The sequence below is a fragment of the Dermatophagoides farinae genome, chromosome 1, assembly GCF_024713945.1.
Source record: "Dermatophagoides farinae isolate YC_2012a chromosome 1, ASM2471394v1, whole genome shotgun sequence".
Lineage (NCBI taxonomy): Eukaryota > Metazoa > Arthropoda > Arachnida > Sarcoptiformes > Pyroglyphidae > Dermatophagoides > Dermatophagoides farinae.
The window spans coordinates 7175288-7201302 of NC_134677.1; the positions used below are offsets into that span (position 1 = coordinate 7175288).

Genomic DNA, 26015 nt, shown 5'->3' on the forward strand with positions numbered 1-26015 from the left:
CTGTAATTAAAATTTTCAATGTTGTTGTTTTGTTTGAATAAGATCAAAGTTTATTTTTTGTACTATATTGTTTATATATACAAAATATTATAATCAAATGATTATTTAACAATAAATACAGATCAGCTTTTAATATAGGATTGATAGGAAAAACAAGCATCGATACCATAAATGATTGAAACGATCAGACCGAATATCTATGAAACAAAAAATCGTAATTAATTGATCAATCAAACTAATTTAGTAAATGAATTCCGAACTAACCGAACTAGTAAGTTTGCCTTTGAATCCTGGTTCGGCAGGAAATCCGTCATCATTTTGATTTCGATTTATCAATGTTAACAATAAACTGAGCGAAACAATTAGTTGAGAAATAAAGGCCAATAAATTATAGACAAATTCCTTTAGTATAATCAGAATAAAAAAAAAATTCAATATCTAAAATGTATTAATATTTTATAAATCATACATACAAATACTGTCTTGGGAATTATAGTTGAAGCAAATATTGAAAAATAATATATAGCTAGAATCAATGTTGTCATGAAGAATAATTCAAAATCAATCAATAGGGCAATGGTTTCAAGATTACCGCCAACAAATCCAGAATAAGTGCCTAAATATGGATCATAATTACTACGACATGAAAGCCATATGGTAGAAAATGAAATTAGACAGCAGAGCTATAAGAATACAAGAAAATATTAGTAAATCGAATGAAATTTATTCAACAAAAATGCAAAAAACTTACACATTGAATGAATTTAAGAATACCGGGTATAGATCGAAGATAATTTTTATTCACAATAATTGGTTGTGTAAAATTTATTTTTACAAAAGGCATGATGAACAAAGATGATTTGAAAATCAAGAAGGAATCAAAGAAAAATTGAAAATTATCACCATGTTGTTTGATTAATTGTTACAATTTAAACAAAATTAATTATAAAAAAAAAATTAGAGATCACCATTCAATGGATTTATTGCAATGGTGACTATTGAGTATTTTTTGTATCGATGAAATTAGATGAGAATTCTTCATTGGCTAAAATGGTTCCAGAATAACCGAATTTTTCTTCGGTTGTTCGGATATAATAATATAAACATGCTAACAAAAACACTATTGAATGACACAAACACAGACTCGAGCTCGTTCACCTTGCTTTTACTTTCATGAATTGTCGTTCATTCTTGTTATGCAGATGCCACCGCCCTTGAATTCTGATTCATATATTTTTTTTTTATAAATCGCAGACAACGATCAACAATGAATAACAACAATAACGTATTCAATAATTGCTGACGATGAAAATATAATGATTATGATGGCTATAAAGAATCTTAAACCAAAAAGCTAAACCATCATCATGTAAACAATCAAATGACGTCGACTCATAATTTTGATGATTATTATAAATGATTAATGATCATATCCTCATCCATAATCACTATATATTTGTAAGCATTATTAAGCAGAATAGAGAAAAAATATGTTAACACAGGAACTATTGAAAAGTAGATAATTTTGACGTTTTATATTTCAAACGATATGAATGTGGTTTGAAAATGTCATCATTTTCATATATATTGAAAAAAAAACAAATAAACAAACGAGCAGCATCATCAAGTATCATTATGTTGGAATGTCATAGATTATCGAACCATACATAAAAGAAATATCCATTGACAATTATCATCAAAAAAAAAAAAATGAAAACTATCTACCACTATGGTGATTATTTATTTTTGATTTGTTTTGATATCAAAAGCGACAAATCTTATATTTGTTTTTTTTTCTTGGCCAGAAAAAAAGAGAGAGCTAAAGTTTATATCATTATTATTATCCATTATTATGATAAAGTAATCAGAAAAACTATTCAGTTTCATCCATTTATTAGATGTATATAAAATTACAAAATATAGATTACACAGAGTATCATATCGCATATGAAATAATGGTACTTATCCTATTTACTTAAATGAATTCTTTATTATCTTATCCAATCCTTTTAGTATTTCCGATCTAAACACTTTTGTTTTGCTTGTTGCTTTGCCAACTTAAATTTGCCTTTCGCAAAGAAGGAGCATTTTGTTGTTTTGGACCAAGAATGAATTTTTTTTTTCATAATAAAATGAATAGGAAAGTTTTATTTTTCAATTTTATTCACCATGAATAATACATTATTTGTCGTAAAATCATTGTATCAAGAAAAGACAATTAATTCAAAAAAAAAAAAGTTTTGAGACAATATTTTTGGAATGAATTCAAAAGGTATATAAATGTGTTTATGGGCATTGGTAGAGTCAAAATATTCATTTATGAAGAAAAAAAACTGGACAAAATTGGAAAATGGTCGGCGAGCATGGTCATTCATTCATAAATTGTTTGCATGATGAATATAAATCATGAATAATGAAAAAAAGCAACGAAAAAAATTCTATCTAAATTGGTGTATAAAAGAAAAAAAATCGGAGGAAAACAATCTCAAAATATAAGAATATTATTATAGTCAATGGCAAAAAAGAATAGGAAAATTGTAAAAGATGATATAGTGAAAAAAAATAAAAGTAATGAGAAAAAATGGAGAAAATTCTTCTTTTTTTTTGGATTAAAAAAAAAATCTTATAATAATAGGGAGTATTATAGAATAGATAAAATCACAGCAATATATTCCTGGTGGTAAAAGGGAAAAATCGGTTGTATATAGCTAATAAATGAAAAAGTCCGATTCATTACATTGATGAAAAAAAAGAAAGAAAAAAGTGATATAAAATAATTTTTCTGTATATCACGCGTCACATTATGATGATGATGATGATGATAATGATAAAACAATGTATTCGATCGGATAACATCATTATAATCACAATAAAATTTTGTTTTTTTTTTCGTTTTTGGTTTGGTTTGTTTATTATTCAGATCATTATGAATTCGTATGAATGATATCGATGTTCATTTTTTTCAACACTAAAATTATTATCGTTATTATTATCATCATTATTATTATTATTAATGGGAATATTAAGACTTTTGTAAGATATTTCACGATCACTTAATGTTATTTGTGGTTTAATAATAGCCATTTGGGATTCAATTACTGGATTATCGAAATCATCTTTATCAATATTACTGCTATGGCTATTATTAACACGAATAATTACATCTGATATAGCTGATCGACTTCGAATTTCTGGTATAGAATCGGATTTATGTGAATTAGAGCTTGGACTTGTCGATCCAACAACTTGTAGTTGGCTTGTACAGCTTTTGATTTCATAAAAACTTTTCATTTCAGGTATATGTTGTTGATGAAATTGTTCCAATAATTCTTCGCTTAATGCAAATGCACTAGATGAACGACGATGTCCAGATCTTATTGGTTTTGTTACAACTGAAAGTGGTTTTTTTACTCTAGGTTTTCGATAAAAAGAATATGTACCAGATTTTTCATTATTATTTCGATGACTGTTTTGAGTATTCTGTTTGTTCGATTTAGGAAGTAATATTTGTAAAAAATTCATTATCCGTTCATGACTACTACTCATCAATGATGTTTGAGATTTTTTATTTGGTTCTTCAAGACGATTATTACTACCAGTTGCACCATTAGTCTGTGAATTTGTTTCCTCATTTATTTCATCTAATTCTCTTCCATACAATCTAATATGGCATTGAAAAATCATGGAATGAATGGCAAGATTTTCAAAGTCAAATTCATCATAATTTATACGAGATTCATTCAAATTTTGCATAAATTTATCAATTAATCTATGTTCAATACATTCCAGCTGAATGATGGCATTCAATTTTCTCTTTAAGCAATCTGTTTCCATTGAACATTGCTTTCGGAATAATAGTAAAACTTTTAAAAAATAGCTACAACGATTCCTGGCCGATGAAGATGAATCGATTTCTTGCAGCAAATACAAAACATATTGATCATCACTCATTTCATTATCGATTTGTATGCTATCACAATCATTCAGATCTGAATCATTATTTGATCGTTGTTTTCTGTCTTCATTACAAAATTTTTGTTCAATAAATGCGATTAGAATAAATCTTTCTTCATGTTTGCTTCCATTTAGTATATTAAGTATTTCATGATGTTCTATGCTTTCTGTATTGTCCATTAAATATCTTTTCATTTGTTCGGTGAATATTGAACTCTGTTCAATAATTCGTTCAAATTGATCTTGGCTAAGTAATAAATCTCCGGCGATTATAGTTGCCGTATTAGCCGTGGAACTAGCAGCTGTCGTTCGGCTAGATGAACTTGAAAAACCACTACTGAAGAATGAGGATGATGTACTTTTGGTTGGATTATCGCTACTAAATGATAAACGACCAGTAGTTGATGTAGAATCTTTACGATTACTATAATGAGAGAATTCAAATTGAGAATCCGACGACATCTGTAAAGAATAAAAATTAAATCATAAAAATAACAATATTTCAGAAAAAAACAAATTACCTTGCGAGCATAATTTTTTTGATTATTACGAATTAATTTATTTTTTAGCATCAATATTCCAGTTGTCATTGCGCTTGCTGGATTTTGATGTTTAACATAATGTATTGGACCATTTCTAATGGAATCATGTCGTTGTTTTTGTTGATATTCAGTTACGGTATTTGAATTGGATCCATCGCGTTCACTAACAATCATAACTACTGCATTATCGTTTTTATTAACATCAATACCTCGATTGTGACTAGATTCATGTTCATTATGTTTGGTTGAAGATGATGAAGAATTTGTTTTGTTTGTTGTCGTCGGCGTTTGTTTCTTGTGGTCACTATTATCGCTATTTGATTTATTTTGACTAGTCGGTGATTGGATTTCATTCTCTAATGTCATGTGAATATGATTTTTACGATAATTACTTTGATAAATAATCGAGTTACTTTTAAATTGTTTTCCTGCATTCGATCTTTTTATTCGATTATTAAAACGAGAATTTGTATTCATCATTGATAATGATGGAATAAATTGTCGAATAAATTGACTAGTATATGATCGATCTCCATTATCGGATTCAATCGATCGAATTCTGTTTCGTTTATCATCAGAAATCTGAAAAGGATTGATTTTTGTCTTATTGTGACATTGACATTGACAATCATGATGATCTTGCTGTTTTTGTTGTTGTTCATCGATTTCTTTATTCTTTATCGGATTATTTATTGGATGAAGATTAATATCGTTGTTATTATTATCGTTATCGTTATCGTTATCATTATTTTCACTGTCTGATTCTTGTTTACGTTTTTTATTACTAGAAACAATCGATTGTATTCGATGCGTATTTGGATGATGAGGAGATTGGTCTGAATTTCGTTGATTAATAGGATGATTGTGAACGCAAACTTTACAATCGCTTACTATTTGTGGACTATTAGGATCAGTAACAGTAGATTGTCGACCACCAAAACATCGTGTACGAGATTTGAACAATTTAGAAGCATCGACTCTTTTATATAAATTTGTACATTCTTTCTTGAATTGTTTTGTGAAGAATGCATATAAAAATGGATTGGCACATGCATTCAATGGTAATACGAATATGGTAAAAATTTTTGCCTCTTCCACTGTAATCAAATGCCATCCGGCCAATGTTGTGATAGTGAAAAATGCTATAGGAGCCCAGCAAAGAAAATCGGTAAACACTAATAATCCCATTCGAATTGCTATTCTGGTATCGTTTGAATTCCAAGCTTGTGATCCACGAATTGCACAATACATACGTAAATAACAAGCCATCAGTAATATAAAAGCAATGCCATTGAATACAATCAAACTTATAATGTATATGAATGATACTAAATTATCGATCTCAAATGGAAGGCAGACGGCTACTTTTCGATAATCGCTTACACCAAACAATGGTAATATGGCCATAAATAAAGCAAAAAACCAGCCAATTGACATAACCATAACTGCAGCTCGTAATGACAATCTTTTATTGAGATGCATTGCATGTGTTATTGCATAATTCCTTTCCAGTGTTATTACGGCCAATGTATAGACAGATAATTCGGCACTGAATACACCAGCGAAACCAGTCAATTGACATATAAATGAATTTTGCCATCGAATTGCATGTGAACGAAAATAACCAAGTGTAGCCATATCTACAATAGCCAACATGCCCAGATAAATGCCCATAAAGAAATCAGCAGCAGCCAAGTTACAAACTAAAAATCTTGGTACATCCAATTTTGATGAACGACGTCGTTTACGACGTCCAAATACTAAAACAATTAAAACGGTTCCATTTCCTATTAATGCTAAAGGAAAAACAACCCATACACCGAATCGTAAGGTCCACCATTCAAAAAGATCTTGACATGGCATGAATGGATCAGGTTTAGGTAAACATTTGATCGGTTTGTTTGTGATACGATCATTCTGTTGAAAGTAAACAGCCGATTTATCACCAATGTATTCATCGCTATCCATCATATTGCCCCAATTAACTGCAGCCGGTGTTTCAATTGCAGCATAAAAATCATTAACAAACATGTCATAATTGTTTTGTTCATGATTAGGATCATCAAGATCGTTCGGTATCGGCGCAGGTTGATGAGGATGATAAAGTTTCCAGAATTGTTGAGCCAATTCAGTGATTGTTAGATTGACATTTGTATCATCCACATCTTCCAGCCATAAAATGGAATCTTGAAAATCAGAAGTTGATGGTGATACACTAGGAATTATTGAATCGACAATTTCAGGATTAATAACTTGCATGCGTCCTAAATATGGACAGCAATGATATGCATACGACATGGCCAATGTTTGTACATATGGAAATGATTCTATAGGTGGAAAATCACGTAAATTACGATTTCCATGTACTTTGATTTCCATTATTTTCATCAAGCCTGCGGTCGGTAATTCAGGAAATTTATTATGACCAAGATTTCTAATTTTAAATAATAAAAAAATCCAGCAATCTATTTTAGATATTTTAATATTTTACACACTTACAAATCACGTAATGATTGAAGCGGTAGAAATGCATTTGGGTCAATCCACCGAATTAGATTGTTTTCCATATTTAGTACTTTAAGATTGGATAAACCAGTAAACGAATCAAATGCTATTGTTTCGATTTGGTTATGATTGAGAGATAAATCAATCAATTTATGTTGATTGTAGAATGTTTTTGATTCGATTGTTTTTATTTCATTATAGCTTGCATCACTTAATGATATGATGATATGAGAAAAGAGAAAACATTCATTCATTAGTGCAATGATGATGATGATAATAATGAAAAAATAAACAAATTCAAACATACAGTAATCGTATTTCAATACAGAAATCCATTGGTGGTAGCCGTTGAATTTTATTTGATTTAACAATCAAACTTTTTAATGTTTTTCCCACATGATTACATAATCGTGAATCGATAGTGGATAAACGTAGCCTATCCAATCGTATATGTTCAATGGAATTGGTGCCGGTCAGATCGGGAAACTCCTGTTGAGCACGAATTTCCGAAAAATAACTATGAAAATGAGTGATAAAACAATAAAAAAAATGGTAATTAGCTTTTATTCTGATTCAATTAGTTTGTAAAAATTAATTCAAGAACATTCTTGGAAATTTTTTTTTCCATTTCTCCGTTGAAGAAGTCATTAAAATGTAGCAAACAGAAATGATCAAAATGAAAATGAAAAAGAAAAAAAATTTGAAACTGTCACAAACATCTTGTGTAATTGGGGCATTCGAATAAAAGCATCTGATTCGAATTTTTGTAACGGATTCAATGAAAGATCAAAATTAATTATTTGACTTTTGTAATAAAGATTCTCGTTTCGGTTATTTAAATTGTTGTCGTTGTCGTCGTCGTCGTCGTCGCTTTTGTGTTGATGATTCTCATCATTTTGTTGCTTGTTGGATTGCCCCTGTTTGTACTCGATTTGATTGTTAATGTTGGTGATGATGGTGGTAATGAATGCCTTTGACGGGATCACTTTGATGAGATTTTGGCGTAAATTTCTGTCAAAGTTTTGGAAAAAGAAATGGAAAAAAAGGAACAATCATGAACAAATCAAATTCACGAAAAAGAAAATTACAATTCTGCATTTAAAAAAAAATAAAAAATAAAAATAAAAGTCGCATACATTTCAGTCAACTTTGGTAATATGGATGGCGAAATTGATTCACTTGGAAATATTTTAATTCTATTCGATCCAAGATCACTGGTGAAATAAAAATTTTTTTTTTATTATTAAAATGTCATATTTGTATTTGTCAACACTATTTAACATTGACCAATGATTGCATGCATGCATGCATGCATAACCCACACTTACAGCTTTAGAAGTTTGTTTAATCCTAAAAAGCTATATGGTTCCAATTTCGTTATACGATTTGATGCCAAATTCCTGATTATGACAGAAAAGGATTAAAAAAAAAATTTTTTATAAAAATTTCTCTCAAAATGCAACTACCCTAAAATCGCAAGAGAGATAAGACGCAACAACCAATATTTTTTTACTTAAAGCAACCATTAAAAATAAGACTATTTATCAACATTCTTTTTGTATAAAACGCGTCTTATAGTCGCGATTTTAGGGTAAATATTTGGATTCATTTTTATATGGAATGATACAAACAAATATTGTAACGATGTAAATTGTCCAAATGTTTCATTCGTTATTGTTGTCAATAAATTATTGTTCATTAATAGATTATTCAACTGTGTATACCAAAGTTTATGGCCAAAATATTCGGCTCCAATTTGAACGATTTGATTGTGGCTTAAAATCCTATAGAGAAAAAAAATTTATAAATGGAAAAAAAAGAATCAAACAAAAAAAATAGAATTAACACGTGATTCGTATAGAATTTGATTCAGGAATTCAATATTCTACAATAGTCATTTATTTTTGAATGTCCATGAAAAAAAATTTCCTGTATACAAAATTTATTAATACAGAATATCGAAATAAAAAAAAAATTCCAATAAATTAATGGAATTTATTCAGTATATTCAATATTTGAAATGACTAGAATGTTACCATATAACCATTGAATATAAACGGAAATTTAACCAGTGAAAGAATCCTTATTAATTCCGATTGTTTGTTTTACGTTTTTTGACGTTGAATAATTTTGAATTCAATACAACAATAAACGTCAACATAGTTCCATCGTCGACGAAGTAATTTATTATATTGAAGCTTTATTGTATATATGGTATATGGGATGTTTGTTACCAAGAAAAAAAAATGAAGTCAAGAGGAACACAACCAGATTCTAATAGATTAAATAGTATTGCAACAGAATCAGTACAATGAGTGTATTCGAGAGAGAGAGAGAGAGAGAGAAAATATATCAGGTTCCATTAAGAATTGACTAAAGTTTTTTTTTATTTGCCTCTATCTGTTTGTATTCTTATCTCTGTTTTACAAAACAAGAGAGAATTTTTCTATCGGGAAAAATAAAACTTTACAGAACAACATAGATTTATTTATACTGTGTTACGGCTGTCAGAAACAAATATGAAGATCTCGGAAAAGTTTATGATTATGTCGTATGACAACAAAAAAAACAATCATCATCATCATTGAAATATAGTTCACAATCATAGTATAATGAAATAAAATTTACAATAAATTTCCACAAGAGTCACTCGGTTACCAGTGAATCATGTGAAAGGTCAGAAGTTGCCAAAAAAAAAAATCTTGAAATAATCTGAAAAAGTTGCCAAAAAAAAAAGTTTTATAAGTGGGGTAAAGATAAGTAAATCTTAAAATGACTGATTTGATTAATATGATAGTTTATTAATTCTGTCACATTTTCAGATGATAGATAATATAATGATAAGATACTTATTATCATAAAAGAAGAAGATAAAAGAATCATTTCATTCTGAAAATTGTGATCACAAAATTTCAACTTTTTCATAAACATTTGATAATCAAGTTATCAATTATTATTTATAAATCAATGATCATCTTGATAATCATTACTATTATTATCTTGATGATGATTAAATGTCAACAACAAAATTTTGATTCATAAATGTCTACATGTCTTGAATTTTGTTCCTAACACATACATAAAACAACGGGGAAAAAAGCTTTGAAATTCTCGAATCTATTGAATATTCGAATAAGATAAACAAAGATGAAGAAATGAAAAAAAAATGTAATTCAAAAAAATTATTTAATCAATTTGATTGACTTTTTGTCCAGTTCTCGTTCGAATGAATATTAGGAATCAGGAAAAAAAACAACAAAATGACAGAATGCAGAATCGAATAACTTTCAAATTTCAATCATGTTATTAAAAATACGGAATGAATGAAATAGGAAGAGAAAAAAATCAAAACAACTAAACATCAACAAAACAAACGTAGCCATTTTTTCATTGTATTTATATACTGCTGCCGTCCACTTGTAAAATCAAGAAGATTGGAGGAAAAAAACAATAGTCCACACTATATAATTGAATGGGTGAAAGGGGGATAGAAAACATGAAGAAATCCATTCATTTCTGAACAATCTTTATCTTTTTTTCATACTCCCCATTCATCACCACCATGAATTCTGGAAACAAAACAAAACCAAAAAAAAATAAAATAAAGTTGACAATCAAATGAATGCTGGCTGATCGCGCGAGACCATTACGAATTTGGTTAAAACAAATGTCAAAAACAATAAGTGACACATGTAGACAATAAAGATAATAATAATGGGAAAAAAGCTCTAAAAAAAGTTCTTTGAACCGCTGATTTTGTCGATGATGATGATGATGATGATGATGAGTGCCCGCAGAAACCTGAATCTAAATCCATCTCAATTGAAATAAAATTATTTTGGAAATAAAAAAAAATTTTCATTTCAAATGATTTTTATTATGTCATGGATCGCTATACGCCCATATCTATGACACACACACACACACAAAGATAACAACATATATACACGTTCAATTATATTCAATATATGCCTTGTTGTAAATGAATGAACAAATGAACCAGAAATAAAATATTAAAACAAAGTTCTTTTTTGAAACGTTGATGACAGCTTGTTTTTGTTGTTGTTGTTGTTGTTGTTCAAACTGCAATTCATGTAAAGAAATAAATATTTTATATTCTGTTACGAGAATAATGAAAAAAAAATTATTGAAAACATTGATAAAAAAAATTATTCGGGAAATCGATTCTTGTTTGCTTTTGTTGTTGTTGTTGTTGTTGTTGTTGAAAAGTTCATCAGCCTTTTTTCGTATCGACAATGTTTCAGTAGTAACTTTTGAATCTTTCTCTATTCCTTTCTTACCCACACGCATATTAAAATGTTAAAAATTCTCTGAAATAAAAAACTAAAATTTGCTCCAGAATCCAGCCCGATTCCACACATTTTTCTAATTTTTTGTTGTTGTTGTTTTTTTTCCAGATTCTCGATAGAATAATCTCTTCATTGCTTTTAATGATATTTAAAAAAAATGAATGTACTCTGATTTCTTACCTCAATATATGATCAACAGTAAAGCAAAGAATGTAATCACTTTCCATTAAATTTATTTTTGGTTGCTAAAGTAAACTATTTTTCATAGTAATTATATCCATATATTTGTTATATAAACTGCCCCCTTTTTTCCAACTAATACAAGTTGTTTGAAAACAAAAATCCCCAAAAAAAACCAGATGACAAAGATCAAGTTTCGACAATCGTTTTTCTCCACACCTCTCTCTTATTCTCTTAGTCCTCTCAATCAACCAATAGTTTTAATGTAAAATTAAAATTAGGTCATTCTATATACATTTGATAATGTGATCGATCAATTTTTGTTTTATCGTCAATAAACAACTTTATCGATGATGATGTTGATGATGATGACAATAAATCATGTTATGAACTACATATATATATTATTATCGTTTGTATATGGATGGATTTATGTGTTTAGAATGTTCATAATATATAAAAATTATTGGAAACAAGATTTGTGAAACAACTTCAATTTCCAAAAAAAAAAAAATTGTTGTTCACCGAAAACAACAATAACAATACAAGACATATATAGATATGAAAAAATCTCGTTGAATAAATTTTGTTATTTGCGATGTGTGTGTGTGTGTGTACAATCGAATTTTACATTCTATGAATTTCATCCAGTTTTCATAAAATGGTTTGTTTGTTATAATGTATGGCCCCATACAAATCTTGGAATTGGATTTTTTTTCGTTTTCTTTTTTTTGAGAATAAAATTCCATGCCAATGTTAAGAATTGTGCGTGTGTGTGTCTGTGTGTGTGTGTGTGACCATAAATTAATGAAAAAACGATATAATGAATTTATGCCGCATAACTCAAACCAAAAAAAGAAAATAGAATAAGAAAAGAAAATTAGCTTGAAAAAATTATATTTAATTAATATGGACACATATAATATAATGATGATGATGATCATCATCATAATTTTAACAATAGTCAATGACATTGTCCATTTGAACAGTTTTTGTTCTCATTCTTTTTTGTTTTGTTTGTTTGTATCATTCATTTCATTTATTAATATCACCAAATATTAATAATAATGATGACGATGTTTTGTTTGTTTCCCCTTTTTCATTAAATTCCATAATCATCATCATCATCATCATCATGAGCATTTCCGGAAAGCTAAATATTTTATATAACAAATATATGAGAATAAAACCAAAAAAAAAAAAATGTTGAAACATAAATAATTCTTATATGTCCATTGGTATGTATCTGTGTGTGTGTGTGTTTGTTTGTGACGATAATTCAATTAATTCTTTGATCTTGATATCATCATCATCATCATTTCTAGTTTTTTTTTGTTATGTATGATCTATTGAGAATATTTTCTTTTTTCTTGAATTATTCTATCAGTGGATCATCTTTTGTCTTTTTTTTTTTGCTATTAAGATTGGATCAACAACAATGAGGAAATGGTTTTCTCATCAGTCTGACTTGATTCATGAGATTGTGAGAAGTGTACATTGAGGTTTTTTTCATCTTGATTTTCAAAAAAAATACACTCATGAATAGTAGAATATTTTTGTGTCTTGAAATTATAAAAAGACGAAAATGACCACAAACTAAGACAAGACATACGTAGAAAGAATGAAACAAAATGAAACAAATAAAGGAATGCAATGACAAATGGTTAGGGCCATTGCACTCCATATGCGGCCTAATTTAATGTGCGCAAATGTATTTTATGTATATATGATGCGTGGGTGGATGGATGAATTTTGGTATTCCTTGAATACATTATTATATTATATTAATTCTGATGTTATTATTATCATGGTCAATATTTGAGAAATTTTCATTTTATCATTCATTGCTTTATGGCAATCATTGTAAAGTCATAAAAATTGAATTTGAATCATTGATTTCTTCGATGATTGAGGAAGAAAAAATTTTCTTACATTGAAAAGTTTATTTTCCTATTATTCAGTCAGGTTATCAATAGACAAACAAACCAATAAAAAAAAAGAAAAGAGATTAGGACTGTTGGAATTTTTATTCTAATGTGATCAAATGTTTTCCCTTTCTAATATTTTACATTCAAAACATTCAAATGAATTAATATACAAAATCAAGGAGAAAAAAAAGTTTTTTTTTCCTTTTTTTCAATACAACAATAACACCAAGAACAACATAATAATATGGCTGCTATTCACATGCAAATACAAGATTGAAAATTCAAATGATCTTCATACAATGCAATGCACACACACAATTTCAAAGAGTACATTTTTTTTGGAAAATTTACAATTATCAGATGTAAAATAATCTAATTGTAAAATTATGCGAGATATATAATTGTCGTGAACAGTTTTTTTAATCTCTAATTTTTTTTATTTGTAAACGAATAATAATAATAATAAAAATAATAAAAACTATTAGATTCGACAAAAAGTCGTGTCGTTTTTCGTGTATAACTTTTTTGAATAACTGTTCCAAAAATTGGTTAATGTTTTGATATCGTATATAACTTCAATTTATTCTTTGATAATCAGACTTTAATTTGCCCACCGGAAGTGGTGGCCAATCCATTCGAAATTTTAGCCATTTCTGTTTTTTGTCGTTTTTCGACCTGAAAAAATGAATTAGCGTAGTCCGATGTTTAAAATTTTTTACCTTTATTATTATTATTATTACAAATAGATACACCGCCAAAGCGGCATTTGTATCATGATAGAATAAACAAAAGAATTATGATATAATAGCCGTACAGTATGAAATAATAATAACATTAATAATGGGATACAACGTATCCCCTGCAAATATTGTTAAACAGCATTAAATTACGTTTGTTTATCATAAAATCAGATGGACTAATTAAATTGTGATGAATTTGCCGGTGAAACGAGCATTCAAACAGGATATGATAATGGCCTTGATAATTTTGACCGCATAATTTTTTACCTTCCAGTCATCGAAGTATTGCCCGTTATTTTCAATAACCTTCTCCCATCTTTCAGGGAGTACTTCGATTCCGCGCCGGTAGAAATCCACATCCTTTTCTTCAAAATATGTTCGGAGAAAACTCCTCACATCGCCGACGTTCCGGAAACTTTTGCCATCCAAGTAATGCATCGAACAAAACAGGTGGTAATCGGATGGGGCGATATCTGGACTGTATGGTGGCTGAGGCAGTAGTTCCCATCCAAATTCTTCCAGTTTTTGCTTGGTGATTCTTGCCGTATGAGGCCGGGCATTGTCGTGATGGAAAACGACCCCTCTTCGATTAGCTAGGGCTGGTCGTTTCTGGTCAATTGCCAATTTTAATCGCTCCAACTGTTGGCAATAGACCTCCGCTGTTATCGTATGATCCGGCTCAAGAAGCTCAAGATGAACTACGCCTCGGATATCCCACCATACTGATAGCAATACTTTTTTCTGGTGAAGCTCTGGCCTGGGCGTCGGAACTGGTGCTTGGCCTGGACTTAGCCATTGTTTCTTCATGGTGACATTATCGTAAAGGATCCATTTTTCGTCATCATTCGGTTGAAAAACGGATCAACTCTCTGTTTAAGCAACAACGATGTGCAAATCATTACACGTTGTCTAAGATTGGTTTCTGACAACTTGTGGGGCGTCCACCTGCCCAATCTGCTAGTCTTGCCCAATGAATGAAGACGATAACGAACACCGGTGCTTGAACAACCAAGAATTGTTGCCAATTCATCGGAAGTTTGTGCCGGGTTCGATTCCACCAGTTCCAGCAACTTATCATCGTCAATCTCTTGAGGTCGGCCAGATCTCGGTTTATCTTCCAGACTGAAATCACCATCTTGAAACCGTTGGAACCATCGTTGAACAGTGCGAGCGGTTACAACATTTGTATAGGCTTCATTGATTTCAAATGCAGCCGCAGTTGCATTGTATCCGCGCTTAAACCAGTAAGCCATTAAATGGCGGATATGAACACCAGTTGGCCAAATTTTAGTCATTGTTTTTTTTTTAAAAATTTCAAAATTTTTTTCGTTGTTGTTATTATTGTTGTTCGAATGTTAGTGCGAAACACGAAAATGAAAAACATGCTTGACTCGAATGATAAACTGATAAAATTCTGATAAAACGCTGATAAAATCAATGAGTCACTAAAAGTGTATAATGAATTAGTCGACTTTCTACCGTTACATTCCGATATGCATTAAACCTTTACCAAATTTTTGTTACAGTTGTTCAAAAATGTTATACAAAAAAAACGACACGACTTTTTGTCGAATCTAATACAATAATCATTCTTTTGATCTTTTCACATTTTCATCATTCTGATAACAGTGTCATTGACTTTTTATTTATTCCGATTCCTTTTTCTTGTTGTTTTTATTTCTATTTTGCATTTTTGTTTTTGTTTTATTCTATTTTCCTGATCCCCAGTCATTTTGTTGTTCTAAAATTTTTTTTATACTTGATTTGTCTTGTTCCATCATCATATATCTCTCTATATATTTCAATTTAAAATTCTTTCTACGCTTCATCAATCTCATTTCCTTTTCAACATATTCATTCATATATGAAATAATTTTTTTTTTTTACCAGACTAAATTGGACGGATTGCCGGACTACTACTACTACTACTACTGTTGAAAACAAGCGGACCATCCGTTTCCCTTATGTTTTTGCCCTATTATTGCCCCTTCAGCACGTTTTTTCTTGTCTATTATTGATTTTTTTTATAGATTACAAAGTCTATTATGTTTTTGTTGTTGTTGTTGTTTTTTTATTCCATTTGTGTGTGTGTGTGTGTGTGTTCCATATGCATGTATATGCGGGTTTCATAATTTTTTTTCCATTTTAATTATTATGGTTACACCATCTGTGCATTCTTTGTTTTCATATAATTTCATTATTACTTCTCTCTCTCTCTTTCTCTCTCATTCTATATCGCCAATCATTTGTATTACATTCGCAATGATTTTATAATCATGATGATAGATTCTTTATCGGAATTTCAATTTTTTTTTATTCCATCATTCTCTTTTTCATTTTTTTTATCATTATATATGAAAACAAGAATAAAAACGACCGAATCCAAAAAAAAAAATTTATCAGATAATGATAATGGAATCATCGTTTCAATCTATATAATCAACACTTTTATCCAAAATGATTATAGTAGTTTTCTTTACAAAAAAAAAAAATTCATTCATTTAATGATTCGTATGGTTTTTTTCCACATACATTAAGAATGAAGAATCGGATTTTTTTTTCTTTGCTTGTTCTTCCAAATGATAATAATGATGTTCATCATTTTGTTCATCATAATTCAAATACTTCTAGATATCATTGATGATTAGGATGTGTGTGTGTGTGTATATATAATATAATAATTTAATATAACCCTTATGTTATGATCATTTCATGAATCCAAATGTATGGTATATATGAAAATTGTCTATTAATGATATATATTCTGATTCTGATTCTGATGATGAGATTTTTCTTTTTTTTTTCGTTTCAATTTCAGATTAGATATGTTGTATAAAAAAAATCCTACTATTGACAAACAATAATCACATGGAAAATTTAATTTTTTTTTTTTTTTTTTGATGCCACACATTTTCACTCTAATACTTCATTGGTTATGGGCATAGGTATGGAATGAAAAATGAAGTAAAAACAAAAGAATAAAGAGAGGAAAAAAAATTCCAACAGATTCCATCATCATTTAAATCAAATGAATATTCTAAAGAAACAAATAAATAAATTGTCCATGAACTTTTTTGTTTATAATAGCTGATTCATCAATTGATTTTTTCTTTTTGGCTATGCCTTGAACTATAAATAAATTTGAACGTGACTTGAAAACTGAAAGTGTGATGTTGAATCAATCGTTAACAGGGGGTTAAGGAAAAAAAAGCTATAAAGCAAATGTGTATTCCCCCCATTAATGAATTTCCGAATAAATAAATAGAAGATTATTGATGACTTGGCGACAACTTTGGAACCAACTGTCAAACATTCATTTATCATTTGGTAGTAATGATGATGATGATGATGATGATAGTAGTGAAATGTTGTTTTCAAATCTTTTGTTATTATTATTATCATTTTCTATTATAACAAGCAAAATAAAGGAAAAAAGAAAATCGATTCAATTCATTTGAAAAAAAACACAATTATTTGACCCTTTTTTATAGATACCAAAACAGATAAACAAAAAAAAATATATACCGCCATTGGCAATTAACCACACACACACACACACACACACACAATATGAACAATAGAATTTCTATAATCCATTCCCACCCAAATATTGATGTTGACAATTTATATATATTGATTATTAATGATGATGATGATGACGATGATCACATTTACTTCTACAGTATTGTAATGGCCATTGATCAATAGTTATTGTCAAGATTCATTTATTCTATTCGAATTGGGGGAAAAAACAAATACAGAAAAAAAAGATCAAACCCCTGTGCATCATTCAACCATGAATGAAGATTAATGAATTTTATAATTCTATCAATGTATCCCATGTATTTGTGTGTAATGTGTAAATGATATGTGTAATGTATCTTTTATTTTAATTTTTTTTTCTTAACCAAAAACATTTCATCAATTTAATATAAAAAAAACGGAAAAATAAAAACAAAACTAAATCGTGAGAAATCCACATCGATTTAAATGGATAATAATGTAAACAAATCATCATTTTGATATGATGATGATTGCTGTGACAATACAAACAAACAAAAAAAAACTTTTTTTTTCATTCATCGTTCTGGGAATTGTTCATTATAATATATGCAAATGTCAATATATTGCCAATAAGCTAATTAATTAGAATGACGATGATGATAAAAAAAAGCCAATTATAAGCATAGATGATAATTATTTTGATTTTTTTTCTGAATTCTAATTTGATGATCAAAGCAAAAATTGAGAAGAAGAAAAAAAATTGACATCTTTCTTGTTTCTTGTTTATTGTTTCCATAGCAACTTGAAAACAACTTTGTTGTTGTTGTTGTTGTTGTTGTTCATCGATTCTTTTATTCCAATGTGTCAAGAATTTTTGGAATGTTCATGAATGTCGGCGTGTGAATATTTTTTTTCCGGTAAAAAAAATATGTGTGTTTGATGGACAATCGTCATTTTTTTTTTGTTTCTCTTGGATGGGGGCCCCCTGCTTTGATGATTCATATAATAATATGATGACAGTAACAACTAGAAGAAGAGGAATAAGAAAAAAAAATCGAAACAAGTGTTGAGAAACTTATTTTTGCACCAAAAAATAAGGCCTTCATCATCATCATCATCATCTAATAAAAACGAAACGAATCAAATGTAATGAAGCGGCTGTCCCGGCTAGTAGATATATTGTGTATTTTGTATATTTAGGTTACATCACATATCCTGCTGCTGTTGATGCTGTTTTTGTTGAAAAATTATGCTGACTAAACACATAAAAAAAACATTTTGTCTTATAAACTTCGGTACAAATATATTTTGGTCCTTGACAAGTCATCATCATTTTTAACAATTTTTTTCCAGGTCAATAAATACATTCTATGATAGAAATAAGTTTGATAACGAAAACGAAAACGACAAAAATTTATCTTAAATATTTCCAATTAAAATATTGTCATCATTTAATATATAGAAATTATAAATGAAAACAATTAGATTATCTCATCGAATTTTTTTTTTTCATTATCATTTTCAATCTCAACGATATTAGAAATTCAAAAACACCAGAAAGTAGCATTGTATTCTGTGTGTGTGCGGTGTGTGGTAACTGCAATATTTTTTTTTTGTCAGAAAGCCAAAATAAAATTCTTAGCCTTATAAGAATGAGTAAATTTTTTTTTGTTTTGTTTGATTTTCATAAATATTTATGAAAATAATGATGACGTTCTGTCATAATGTTGATAATGATGATGATGATGATGATATAGACCATGATTCTTAAGGAATTTTTATTAGCAATCAAAATTATTTTGATCAAAAATATTTCTCCTCCCTTCTCTCTCTCTCTCTCTCTATCTTTCTCTTTCTGTTATGTAATCGATAATTAGGTTTGTTTAGTTTTTCATCATAATCACAATTGTGTGTCATATCAATGTTTTATATGTAATAAATTATGATTCTTCACAATTATATATACAATACATTATTAAAGGAAAAAAGAAAATTTTTTTTATTGAATTAACATAATCCAGTTACATCTGGTTTTTTTTGGATGTAAGACATATATATTTATATAAAACACATATAATGTGGCCAATTCTCGAGGTAAATGAACGAATGATGATGGTCATGGTCATCATATGGTGATTCATTCATGAGTGAGTGAGTGAGTGAATAAATGAATTAAATGAATGAATGAATGATTTTGTCTGACGACCCGAGAATCTTTTTTTTTTTGTTTCAGACCATTCAAAATTATCCAATAATGACCATTATACGATTACAATGAAAATTTATTATATAATACAATTTTCTATCATGTCTGTGTTTATTCATTTCAAATAAAATATTATTAGACAACAGTCATTTTGTTTTGAAAATGAAATTCAATTCCAGTAAAAAAAATCGATTTATGATACCACAAAAGTAAATAAAAATAATCGAATAGAATCGAATTTTTATTCAAACCATTTTAATCATATTCCAGAGTAATGATTATTATTGGTGGTGATTACATACATACAGAGAAAGAAAAAGAATTTTTTTTTTCTTCATCTGAAACAATCCACGATGATATTCCCATGATATCGATCAATGTTTAAAATGATACGATCATGATGATGATGATGATGAGTTAACAGTATAGTTGAGAATGCAAAATGTGGATATATTCAACAATCAACCAGTATTGAATATTATTAAAATGACTGACATATGTTGTGTATGCAGAACAATATGATCATCATCATGTATCAATATATGATGACGATGATTCTTATTTATATTTGATTGGTAACAAACAAACAGAACAAGAAAACCAAATACATTCAGAATGAATGTCAATATTTATTCTATTGGTAATTTTTGGACAAATTTCATTTTGGTTTTTCTTCATTTTTCTATTATTTTCTTTCTTATTTTTTTACAAAGAATGAAATATGAAATATTCATATGTATGGTAGAATAAATTTTGTTTTTTTTTTCATTGCCATCACAACGATAAAGAGAATATTCTTCTCATGTGATGTATGTTTTCTTTTTCTACAAATGATGAATACAGACAGGCATAATAATGACAAGAATTAAACTTTTTTTTCATGAGAAACAAAACAAAACCATAACAACAACAGCAATAATAATTGTAGTATAATAACCATTCATTTGTTAATTAGATTTTTTTTTTGTTTTGTTTTTTGTTTACACATTTTCTATTGTTATTGACCATTTTCATGGCTTCTACGTACATGAAAAATGGGTACACCATGACAAGAGATAGAAAAACAGTGAATGAAACAAAATTTGAATCGGTAATCTTATTTCAATTGTTTGTTTGTTTGTTTGTCTGTTTGTTATTCGCACATATTCATAGTCGAATGAAATATAATTAATCTCAGGCTTTTGGGTTTTATTATTTTCAAATTGTAATTCGGATTCATAAAGTGCTTAGACAATGAAAACAATATTTTCTGAATCATTAAGAATCATCAAAATTTTGAATATGTGTGTATAAGGATGAAAAAAAAAGATGATCATCCTACAATTCTTGACACACACGCACAAATAAAACACGACCTCAACTTTAACAAAAATGTTTTCTTTTTCGTTAACCTCAGGGGAATTTCCCAAAAGAAAATCTGTGATGTGAAGAAGATTTACATAAAATAAAAATTTAGGCTTCTATATACGTGTGAAAGAGAGAATAAGAGAATGAGGGAGAAAATGAAAGAATAAAAGCCATTATTAGTGATTTACAATAAAAGAAGAATCTTACCATATATATACAAGACAAGACGAACACACATTTTATTATTATTCTTATTCTTATAATCTTTTTTTCATTTCATGGATGATGAAAAGTTTCTGGGAAAATTTTATTTGATTATTTTTAGAATTTCACTAATATTAGAATATGGAACAAACAAAAACAAATATATAGCACACATATATATAGTGTGTATTCGAATCTGTTGTTGAATTCATCATCATCATTATCACCATGTTACTTTGATATTACATTTAACAACACAAAGTGAACATCCTAACCGATAATGGTAAAGGTATAATGAGATAATGTTAAAAATGTTAAAAATACGAATCAATTTTGATGTTTTACACACACTTGAACAGCATTTCAAAAATCAAGGCAAAGAAATCATTATTATTTGTGACATTTTATATCTTTATGCAAAATAAAACGAATTGCAATTCAATCATGATTTAACCAAAAAAAAAAACAAAACAAAACAAAACAAAATTGAATTAAGTAGTGTAATAAAGAATATATAAATTTAGAATTGCAACATATTTTTGCTTCAAGTTTTAAAGAAATAAAAATCTAAATGACATGAATATATATAAATGATGATACTTGGATGTTCACAATAATTGGCCTGGTTTTTTTTTTGTTGTTGTTGATCTTGCAAAAGAATCATAATGTCGTTGTACTATGAATGAATTAAAAACGTCCATCTCATTATCCAAAGTCATTGGATGAACAAATATTTATATTATTACATTTTTATTATTGTTCTAAATTTTCGAATAAAAAACCATCGTGTAAATAATTTTCATGTTTTTCCACTTTTTGTTTTGTATGTTATTTGGTTCGGTTTTTGTTTTCAATTCTTTTATGGTCTTGAGTTCTTTTTTTTTCTCTTTTGAAATTCTGTTTCTGGTGTTTTTGTCTTATTTGTTGCTATTTGTTTGTTTTTCTATTTGTTCAACCAAAAAACCTTGATGAAGTGACTGGTTGGCTGGCTGGCTGGCTGGTTTGGCTGTTTTCATTCATTTTTCATTTAAATATTATATTTGTAATTAAGCAATAGTCAAACAAATTCAACCAGGCGAAAGAATGATCATAGAAAAAAAAACATCACACAAAAGCAGTGATTTTGCGTGTTTTCACATTTTGGATTTCTTCGTTTTCGTGTTTTTCTTGTGTGTGTGTGTGTGTGTGTAGGTTTCAGTTTATTTGGTACGCTCTTATGACCTTGTCATTCAAAAAAAAAAAAAAAAAAATAATTGTTTCGAAATAAATACCAAAATGACAAATATTTGTCAAATAACGATGAAGATGTTGAAATGCATCGATGCAGACCAATAGAACAAATTTAATGTGTAGCTAAATTTTTGTTTTTGGTTGTTACTTTGATTGTTTTTATTTTGAATGTTAATAACAACAACAACAATAACTGCTATTATATAAAATACTGACGATTAATTCTTCTACACACGCACACAAAAAAAAACGATCTTATCTTCGATATTATCTCATATTAACATTGACCACAATGTATATCAGTAAATGAAAGAAACATTTCAGTAGTGAACCTTTGTCATAATGATCGATCCATTCATCTGACACACACACACATACACATAAGTAAATATTAATGAAAAAAGATTTTCTTAATGTTAGAAAGAATAACTAAAAATTAAGCTAGTTTCCGGATTCATTAGATGTTATAATCCAAAAAATGTTATGTTATAATTAATATGTGCGTGTGTGTGTGAGAGCGTACACACACGCACACACTAATATCAAACTTACAGTGAATTGATTACATGGATCGGCTGTCCCAATATTGTTCCATCATCATCATTACCATTATGAATCAAACTATTATTACTTTCTAATAATAATTGTTTCAAATCATTAATTTTTTGATGGCCACAATCAATACGGAAACGAATGGAATCTTTTATTTTTGAATGTTTTTGTTGTTGTTGTTGTTGTTGTTTGATTTCAAATTGATATTTTGATGATAATGTTGATGATGATAACCATATTGCAGGCAATTTTTTCGCAACTTTAATTGGTTCTTGTTGACAACGACAATAGGCGGGACACCATTTTAAAATTAATGTTTCATTTTGATGATCATGATTATTATTATTATTAACGATCGATATCGATGATCGGATATTTATGATGATGATGATTATGATCAATGTTAATAATGATAAAAATATGGATTTTTTTTGCTTCATTTTGAACAAATTAATAGTAATAATAATCATTTACCATCGGTTTCGATAATGACAATGATGAGATGATCAGGATTTTTTTTCTTTTATTCATTATATATTGCGTACATTCTTTATTTATTTTTTTATTTATTTTTTTTTTTTTTGATGAATCGCCTTCAAACAATCGAGGTCAATAATTGAAAATATTTATGTCGCAAGGTAATCGTTATTTATTCGTTTAAAATGATGATGACGGTGATCGAACCTCATCATCGTCATTATAATGTAATGAATATATCCTTGATTTTGTTGAAGTGTGATCATTTTTTTTTTTGTTCATTCTGATCAAACATGGCACATTGTTCGATTTTTTTTAGGCGTTAGAAAAATTATCATCATACAATGATAATGTAGACCAAAAAAAAAAACTCCCACTAAGACTTTTAATTGAATTCTGGACACGAATTTTTTTTTGTTGTTCGTTTCTTCTGTTTTTATTTGTTTGAGAAAATTTTTTTTTTATTTTTTTTTATTTTTGATTATTTTGTTTACTTTTCACATTGTGAATCATTGAAATGTATGTTCAATGTTTTCGTTGATTTTGTTTTCAATACTATGGCCAACGATTGAAAAACGATGAACTTTTCCAAAATTTTTTCTGGTTTTTTCACACACACACACACAAACACACAGACAGACACAGACACTATGAAATAAACCATACACCCACACATATATGCAGTTAACAAAAAAAAAAAAAAATAATAATTGGCATTCAATTTATAACAAACGACAACATGATGATGATGATGATGATGATAAGAATGACCAACATGTATCTCTACAATATTATACAGAATGAATGAGCTAAAGTTGATATGACGTGTATGTGTGTATGTATGTGTCTATGACGATCCAACAAGATATATCTGGAGCCATTTTTGAAAATGTTTTGGCTTTTTATATTGGTACCAGTCGACCGGAATTCTTCATATATTCATCTATTTGAGCTGCCGTTTGTTTGTGTATATGCGTTGGCGGTAGTTGGTGGAAAAAAAATCAACTATTTTCAACAATGTTCAATACATTATGAATGTTATGTTTCGTCTATATAATTTTGTTGTTCGTTCGTTCGTTCATCTTGTTGCCAATTGTCATCTATAATTCCGCATCAACTTGATTTTATCCTGGCTGCTGCTGCTGCTGCTTTTGATGTTGTTATTGTGTTCAATCATCAAAAGTTATAATCATGCTAACAAGTTAAAAAAAATTTAAATTTTTTTTTTTAATCCCCACTTCATTAACAGTTGTAATTTTATTCGTCAACAAGAAAGTTTTTTTTTCCTGTTGACATGTATTAATTTAAATCAAACTATGTATGTATGTATGAAGAAAAAGTAGTGGCGAGAAATGAAGCGAATTCATACACACATGTGCATGAAAGAAGAATTTTATTTATTTATTTTTTTTGAATCGATCCTGTTTCCAAGCGATTCAATTTTCATTGAGAAAAAAAAATTACAAATTGTTTACTACACACATGACAAGATACAATTTATATAAAAAAAAAGAAAGAGAATGAAAAAAAAGAGAAATAGGTAGAATTATAGTAGTGTGGAGAAGCAAAATTAATGAATGAACGAAATTGAGGAGAAAAAAAAGATGTACTATAATGATGTAACGGTACATCGGTAAATTTTTTTTGTTATGTGTATGAATAATGTGCTTGTAGAATTCCATGAATGAATTCGATGATGATGATGATGATGATGGAATAGCTAGATGGATGGATGGATGAATTGCTCATTCTCAATTCTTTTTTCTTCAGTTTTTTTTTTACTTAGGAATGGATACCGGGGTCGTTGTACGTTGATGGATTTGATGCAATATATGGTTGAAAATATAATAGTGTTCCAGTATAGTAAAAAAAAAATGATAATTGTGAAAGAAGATTTTTCCCTAGTGAGAAAAATTCGTTTGTTTCTGTTGTTGTCGTTGCCGTCATCGTCGTCGTCGTCATTGAAATCCAATTATATCAGGTCGTTATCACAGAAAAAAAGCTTGATTTTTTTTTAAGAATGAAATTGTAATGATGAGCATTCTTGCGTCGTTACTATACATACTACTCACATTCATAAATTCACTTCCTCTTTTTTTTGTGTATGTGAATTGAATTACAAGCAAAGAAAAAACAAAACATTTTTCTTGAATCATTCTCAGAATTTCTTTCTATTACCTGGTATATATTTGTTTATTTTTTTTTTTATTTGGAAATTATATCATTTCATGAATGAATGATTGAATAAAGTCTTATTGTCTATTTACTTATAAACTGTGTATGTGCCTACTTGTGCATCATTTTTGACTAGATTCTGTTTGCTAATAATGACGAAA

The 26015-nt window shown here is 28.5% G+C and overlaps 2 protein-coding genes across 2 annotated transcripts; both read right to left on the reverse strand.

Annotated features, from left to right (window-relative positions):
* Positions 1-27: 27 nt before the first annotated feature.
* On the reverse strand, positions 28-1706 carry LOC124492501 (uncharacterized). The gene is made up of 4 exons (XM_047055417.2): positions 752-1706; positions 474-683; positions 265-402; positions 28-197 (listed from the first exon to the last, which is right to left on the reverse strand). The coding sequence occupies exons 1-4, from the start codon at positions 842-844 to the stop codon at positions 123-125; spliced, it is 516 nt and encodes a 171-aa protein (XP_046911373.1). The 5' UTR covers positions 845-1706; the 3' UTR covers positions 28-122.
* Positions 1707-2138: 432 nt separating this feature from the next.
* On the reverse strand, positions 2139-24435 carry rk (G-protein coupled receptor rickets). Its single transcript, XM_047055279.2, has 9 exons — positions 23203-24435; positions 8633-8785; positions 8330-8401; positions 8138-8215; positions 7719-8012; positions 7309-7518; positions 6996-7211; positions 4476-6930; positions 2139-4416 (listed from the first exon to the last, which is right to left on the reverse strand). Exons 1-9 carry the CDS (start codon positions 23670-23672, stop codon positions 2917-2919), a joined length of 5448 nt encoding a protein of 1815 aa, XP_046911235.2. The 5' UTR covers positions 23673-24435; the 3' UTR covers positions 2139-2916.
* Between the last annotated feature and the right edge of the window lie 1580 nt (positions 24436-26015).

Coding starts and splice junctions, on each gene's coding strand:
- LOC124492501 (XM_047055417.2), bottom strand. CDS start 844: ATGCCTTTTGTAAAAATAAATTTTACACAACCAATTATTGTGAATAAA. Junction 684..751: donor TTCTTAAATTCATTCAATGT/GTAAGTTTTTTG, acceptor GTATTCTTATAG/CTCTGCTGTCTAATTTCATT. Junction 403..473: donor TAATTCCCAAGACAGTATTT/GTATGTATGATT, acceptor ATTATACTAAAG/GAATTTGTCTATAATTTATT.
- rk (XM_047055279.2), bottom strand. CDS start 23,672: ATGATTATTATTACTATTAATTTGTTCAAAATGAAGCAAAAAAAATCC. Junction 8,786..23,202: donor ATCCATGTAATCAATTCACT/GTAAGTTTGATA, acceptor TTTTCTCTATAG/GATTTTAAGCCACAATCAAA. Junction 8,402..8,632: donor TTTACATCGTTACAATATTT/GTTTGTATCATT, acceptor TGTCATAATCAG/GAATTTGGCATCAAATCGTA.